This window comes from Nuphar pumila, chromosome 14, assembly GCF_984573655.1.
Source record: "Nuphar pumila chromosome 14, dmNupPumi1.hap1.1, whole genome shotgun sequence".
Taxonomy (NCBI): domain Eukaryota; kingdom Viridiplantae; phylum Streptophyta; class Magnoliopsida; order Nymphaeales; family Nymphaeaceae; genus Nuphar; species Nuphar pumila.
Window position 1 is genome coordinate 16,895,732 of NC_143262.1, and position 6,864 is coordinate 16,902,595.

General features: G+C 42.6%; 1 protein-coding gene across 1 annotated transcript; it reads left to right on the top strand.

Annotated features, from left to right (window-relative positions):
* The first annotated feature begins 1,009 nt into the window (after positions 1-1,009).
* On the top strand, positions 1,010-4,385 carry LOC149816513 (AP2-like ethylene-responsive transcription factor ANT). The gene is made up of 9 exons (XM_089986912.1): positions 1,010-1,127; positions 1,506-2,262; positions 2,395-2,477; positions 2,616-2,624; positions 2,744-2,832; positions 2,936-3,009; positions 3,105-3,155; positions 3,248-3,324; positions 3,751-4,385. The coding sequence occupies exons 1-9, from the start codon at positions 1,010-1,012 to the stop codon at positions 4,383-4,385; spliced, it is 1,893 nt and encodes a 630-aa protein (XP_089843038.1).
* Positions 4,386-6,864: the final 2,479 nt, after the last annotated feature.

The window sequence follows — 6,864 nt, forward strand, 5'->3', positions numbered from 1 at the left end:
AGATATGTTTCTGGGCATTGCTAGGAGTCTCTCTCTAGCCCCTCAAAGATATATTCCTGGGCATTGCTAGGAGTCGCTCTCTAGCCCCTCCTCCTCCTCGAGTTCTCTGCTAACACTGCTGAACTGTGCAGGTTGCTTTTTCACACCCTTCCCCTCTCTCACACTAATAGCCTTTCCAAACAAACTTAATTACTTATCACATCGCTTTAAAAGCAAGAAAAAAATTAGAAAAAAAGACTAAAAAGTTTGACAGTATGCATGAAATATTGAATGACTAAAGAGCCCATGAAATGACGTAAAAGAGAGGTAATTGCACCCTCTCTCAGCAATATGACACTTGCAGTGAGCATGATATAGTAACCAAGATATCGCAACAATCGCCTATAAAGCAAACAAATGAAACAGATGAAACAAAACAAAATCGATGACAAGTGAGTAGTTTTTTGTAGAAGTGAGGGGCACTAAGGCGAAAGGGGGGTCCTTTTTCTTTAGCCCTCTGGTCTCCCAGAATTCCAACAGGTTTGTTCCGTTTGGGATGTGGTTCCCTTCTTATAAATAGAAGGAGCGCTCCAACATGGTTTCTCGATTCTTGTTTTCTTGTTTATTAGTTTCTACTTCTACCTTTTTTTTTTGTTATTTGCTGTCGGAGAGAGGAGAAGTTCAGGTGAGTGAGTGAGAGAGAGAGAGAGTTTAGGGTTGTGTGTAGCCCGTTATCATGTGGGAATATGTGAGTCGGTTTAGTTGGTAGGTGTGAATCGTGGAAGGAGGAGCGAAACACGAGGATTTTTCTTCATTTCTTTTTTCCTTGCAGCGTTTTTTTAGAGGCAGAAAATAGTCCACTGGGGGTTGGTTTGCTTTGGATTCTGGGGATTACTTGGTGAGTTGCTTTCTGTTGTTGTGTGGGGTTTTCTTTCTCCAAAGGATGAATAATTGGCTGGCTTTTTCCTTGGCACCCCATCTTAGCCTTCATGGTGGTGGGGCTCAGGGAGGTTCAGAGGAAGATGGGGGGATGGGTTATAGTGGGGGCGGGTTGGGGTTTGGTGAGCAGATGTCTGTGATGCCACTGAGGTCTGATGGGTCGCTTTGCATCATGGAGGCACTACGTCGCTCACAGCAGCACAATGAAGGTAAAAACCAAACATGGGTTTTCACTTTTTTCTTTCATTTCTTGTGGAGGTGTTGTTGGATAGCTGGCCTCTCCTTTATTATATATGCATCTTTTTCTGTTGTTTTTTCTTCCTTTTCTTGTTTGATATTTTTTTTGCTCTTCTAAGGTATTTATTGGGTGTTATCCTTTTTGAATTTGTTTCAAAGAAAACATTGTTATCATATTTGTTTTTTTTTTCTTTATTTTATTGTTTGAAGGTTTGTATGTGTTTGCTTGAAGCCCTTGATGTTTGTTTCAGTACAAGATGGGGCATTTCAAGTTGGTTCTTTAAACATTTTCCCCTTTTGTGTTTTTATTTGTGAAATGATCATTGAAACTAAGTGATTTCTCTCTCTAGAATGGAGAGTGAAGAGTATGGACGTGTCTGCAGCAAGGCACTATGAGAACGCCATGGCGACAAGCAGTACAGCAGAAAGAGAAGGCCCAAAGCTTGAGGATTTCTTAGGAACTGCGGCAGCGCTAGCAAGTCAGTACCCCAACTCCCAAAACCACAACCACGGCAACCCACCGCCCTCTTTCGACAACATCTATTACCAAAACCCCAGCCACCAACCCTCAAGGATCAACATGAACATCCCCCCATCTTTCCTGCACTGCAACCCAACCGATGGTGATCATCAGGATGCCTCAAACGGCCAGGGTCATGATGTCCCCACAGTCCCTCCGTTTGCTTTCCACCATCTCCAAGAGAGTGACTACTGCACACAATTGCAGAACCCCAACATCTACCAGGTCTCATTGGAGGAGGCTGCATCGATGGATAGCTGCACCAGGGTGGCTGGGATCTCTGGGCTCAAGTCATGGTTGAGGCAGAACCCGTCTCAATCTGAGAAGCCTCCTCCTCCTCCTAGCTGTGAACCCCACAAAGACAACCAACAAATCATGGGTGACTTCCAATCACTGACCCTATCAATGAGCCCGGGTTCTCAATCTGGGGCACCCTCCAGCCTACCCCAATCAGCATCTGCTGTGTACCTAGCAGGAGAAAACAGGAAGAGGGGGTTCAACAAGGCTGCTTCCTCAAGAGATCCTGTCCCTAGGAAATCCATTGATACTTTTGGTCAAAGAACCTCTCAATACCGTGGTGTAACAAGGTGGGTCATGGATAGCCCTTCATTTTTTTTCTTTTTTATGAACATGCAGTAGGTCATTAATTTTATGTACTGCATTCTCCAGTCTATATTGGCTACCTTTATTTTTCCTTATGACAAGATTGATGTGGTCAGGCATCGTTGGACGGGGCGTTATGAGGCTCATCTGTGGGATAACAGCTGTAGGAAGGAAGGACAAACAAGGAAAGGGAGACAAGGTGAACCCACAAAATTCTTTTTCTCATTCTTCTTCTATATTTTATGCCCATGATTTGCAGAGATTTGTCTAATGGCTGTTTTTTTACTTTTTTGTTTTTGAATCTGTGACTCTTTTTTGGATGATGGATACTCATCAGTTTATCTGGGTATGTATGCATGAACCCCCTATACATTTGATTTTCTTTTTGTCATGGAAAGTCTTAGTTATTCCCTTTTTCTTTTTGAATATTTCAAAACTCTTGGTCTGTTGTTTGTTTGTGAGCAGGAGGATATGATAAGGAAGAAAAGGCTGCAAGGGCATACGACCTAGCTGCTCTGAAATACTGGGGTCCTTCGACTCACATAAATTTCCCGGTTTTTATCTCAGATCTTTTTAGCTAAAGCTTTTACTATTTTATGATATCTTGAGAAAAGAAACGCTTATCCTTAAACATACGCATTTTTTAAACTTTCTCAGCTTAGCACGTATGAGAAAGAGTTAGAGGAGATGAAAAATATGACGAGGCAGGAATTTGTTGCCCATTTGAGGCGGTGGGTACTCGTTACCTTTTCATATTTCAACTTTTCTATTTTTTTTTCTGAAAGTAGCGTTCAATATTTTTAGCTTTTTGTTCTTCTCTATTCAGGAAGAGCAGCGGCTTCTCTAGAGGTGCTTCCGTCTACCGTGGGGTGACGAGGTAGGACTTTAGGAGACCACAGAATTTTTGAACTTTGTTTTCACCATTCATTATCATCTGTTCGTTGTCTCCATCATCATCATTTTGCACAGGCATCATCAACATGGAAGATGGCAAGCTCGGATCGGCAGAGTTGCAGGAAATAAAGATTTATACCTTGGAACGTTCAGTAAGTTAACCATGGTCCCTCAAGAAACCCTAGTTTCATTTATTTGTTTATTTATTTAAACTGCTTATCAAGTTGTAGCAATAGCATTGAAGTTTTTTTTCTGGTCATTTAGTCGCCAACTTGTTCTTCAGAAAAAAGAAAAAAAACTTCATATCCGTCCCACTCTTTCAAGATCTGCAAAATTTGATTAATGGCATGTACGTTATCTTTAAGTAAATGGCGACCAAGTTCATAATTCTGCGCAACTCTGGCGTTTCTAGCATTTGTACGAACCCACCACCGTGACCAAATTCATGATCCTGGTGAATGTGAAATATATTTCTGCAACACCTATTCATGATGGTTAAAGCAAAGCATGTACTTAGTCAGATTTTGCATTACTTCAAACACATATATGCAGTGAATGAACAGGGTTTGGAATCGCAGGCACACAGGAGGAGGCTGCCGAGGCCTATGACATCGCGGCGATAAAATTTCGCGGTGTTAACGCCGTTACCAACTTCGACATAAGCCGATACGACGTGAAGCGCATCTGTTCCAGCTCCACCCTCATAGGTAGCGACCTTGCCAAGCGCCCAGGCAAGGAAGTTAGCGGCTCTTCTGCAGCTGCCGCTGGCGAGGATGACATGATGCGCCCGGCATCCTCAGACCGCTCCCATTCTGCCAACATGCTTCAGGAGCTTGGCGAACCGGACGACTCACGCCTTCTTGCCGATCTGTCAGGCGGGATCGCGGGCAATGCTTCATCATCCCTGGTACCAAGTTTGAGCAACCCGAATTCTAACCAGGGGAGTCCGATGCATCCGGCATCGGATGGAGATCCGTCTGCCCTGAAAATGACGGTTTACGACAGCTTGGCGGTGGCAGGAGAGTTCAACCATGGAGTGTTCTACGCTGCACAGCCACCGGGGAAGATGATCAAGTATGAGGATGGCAATGCCAATGGTGGGGATTGTACTGGTGATGGTGGTGGATCTAATTTGGACTGGTTGGCAACTAGCAGGCCTAATCTCTCTGCTGTGGTTCATCAACTACCCATGTTTGCACTGTGGAACGAGTGAATGCCATCAGTGGAGGCATTTTTTACAGTAAAAAGAATGTGCTAAGATTAAGAAGGAAGGTTACCAAAAAAGAACAGAAAAAAGTAGAAAAATGTGTTTAATTAGTACCGGATTGTTGTAGGAAACGGGGATGAGTTTTCTGGTGCGGGTAACACCGGATGACAATTTTGGAAAGTTTCTGTAGCCACTTACCTATTGAAAGTTTCTATAGCTACAACACGCACATGATAGTATGATACTTGGTTTTGGATGTAAATACATGCACGTTAGATATATGGCATGTAGCCAATGGACAAAAGACACTGAAACTTGGGTCTTCGGGTTTTGGGTTTTTGGAGTTTGGTGGCAATGATTTTCTTAAAAGATTTCTGGTTTGTGTTTCTTGGATATGGATTTCATGGGTTTTTGTGTTTTGAGGGAATCAAATAGTTTTCTTTGGCTTTCTTTTTGTATTTTTCATAGGGGCAGGGGGCGTTGACTTTGTCAAGGGTTTTGTGATATGATACACTTTTCTAGTTTTGGAACAAGGCTGAGAGAGAGAGGAGCCTCTTGTAGTCTTATTTTATGAAAAACAAGTTTTGCGTCTTTCGAAATTCGAACTGGCCTTTCTCTAAAAAAAGAAAGAAAAACAAAACTGACGTATTTATCCTTGAGGGGCGCCATTATTTTCTGAACAAATGCATTATTTTTATGAGTGTCAGCCCAATGGGGTATGATGGTCGGCGGCCTGCTCGAGGTTTTTGTTGTCTTGTTAGAGGTTTGTGGGTTTTCTCTTTGTCACCCCTTAGCTGTAAACCTTAGGAGCCCAAGATGAGATTAAAATTCCTTGGTATGTCATCATCCCGGCTACAGCTTCTACCCTCAACTCCAGAAAAAAAATAAAAAAAAATAGCCTAAGGATGTATGCTGGAGAACCATAAAGTCAACTTCTGATGAACTTGGGTGATGGGATATAGGTGTTCGTTCAGCCCAGCAGAATCCTTACAACACTTTGCCCAGCTCAAGGACTTGACGAGCTTGCAACACAATTTCAGTTGCACTTGATGAGTTTGCAACACAAAATTTCAGTTGCAACTCCACGCTTATCCCTAAACGCCTAAGGGTGGACATCAGGCCGGGTATCCAATCTGATATGAGTGGGCCCAGGCTGCAGGTTGTAGACCTGGGCCATGTTTGTCAAGCCCAGATCAGCCTGCATGGCTCAACTATTAATCAAGGCTTTTAATGTCCTAAGTAAAAAGAAAATGAATGGATGTTGGAAAAAACTTACTTTCTCCGCAAGTGTGAATCTATGGAGGCAATACATAGATGACAGTGAAAGAAACCTAAACCAATAGCAAAACAACACACAAAATTTATGTGGTTTTTTATTAAATTGAGATATGTTCACGACGACCAATAGGTCAACACTTTTTACTATTTTTAAACAGAGAATACAAAGTGGCCAAAAATCATAAGTCTTACAAACACACACGGTGTAATGAAAATAAACAAAGAGGATATACTTTACTGAAGAACAAAGAACGAATGTTTTAAAGATCCAACCTCACGAAGCTATCTCGAAAGAAGTATATCCGCACTTCTTGCTTTTATTCTCTTCACTCTTTCGGTGCCCTAAAAATATTTTTCACACTTTCTTCCTGTTTTTTTCAGCTCTCACTTTCTCTCTCTCATCCATCCCTTAAATAGAGGATAAAACCCATATTTAATGCAGAAGACTAAATGTTTTGCACAACTTACAATGCACCTGAATCGCCTTATCACAAATCGCTATCCAGCGAGTACTACAAATCGTTATCCAGCAAACACTAAAAGAAAAACTCTAATTAGCGATGAAAATTTGCTACGACTTTTTTTCGTCGCAAATTTACGATGGATTAGCTAGAGAAAATTATACGTCGCTAACATTCGAATTATTTACAGAATTAGCGACATAAAAAAATCTGACGCGAATTCGTCATGAATTAGCGATGAATTCGCGACGAAACAATTCTGTCTCAAACTTCGTCGCAACTTCGCGATGACTCAGTAGCAAAAATTTTCTGTCACTACTCCGTTGTACATTTGCAACGAAATTTTGTCGTCACAAATTTGTAGCTAAATTTCCCATAAATCCCTAATGCGAGCTCATTTTCCCTTTCTATTTTATCTGTTGCATGCCCGCCGCCCGTCGACCATCCATCGCCCGCCCGATCGGCGCCCGTCGACCTCTTGGTGACCTCCTCTCTCTTTCTCCTCCCATTCTCTCTCTCTCTCTCTCTCTCTCTCTCTCTCTCTCTCGTTTCTCCCCCTCTGTGTTTTTAGGTGAGTCTCGTCCGACAACCTCCTCTTTCATTTCCTCTCCTGTTCTCTCTCTCCTTGCTCCCCCACTGGTTGCTAGAGGGATGACGACTCCAGCCCGCGATGACCCTAGCCTGCCCGCAGATAACCCTCCCCCTTTCCCCTATACTGGAGCCTCCTCTTCCCCCTATGGTTGTCG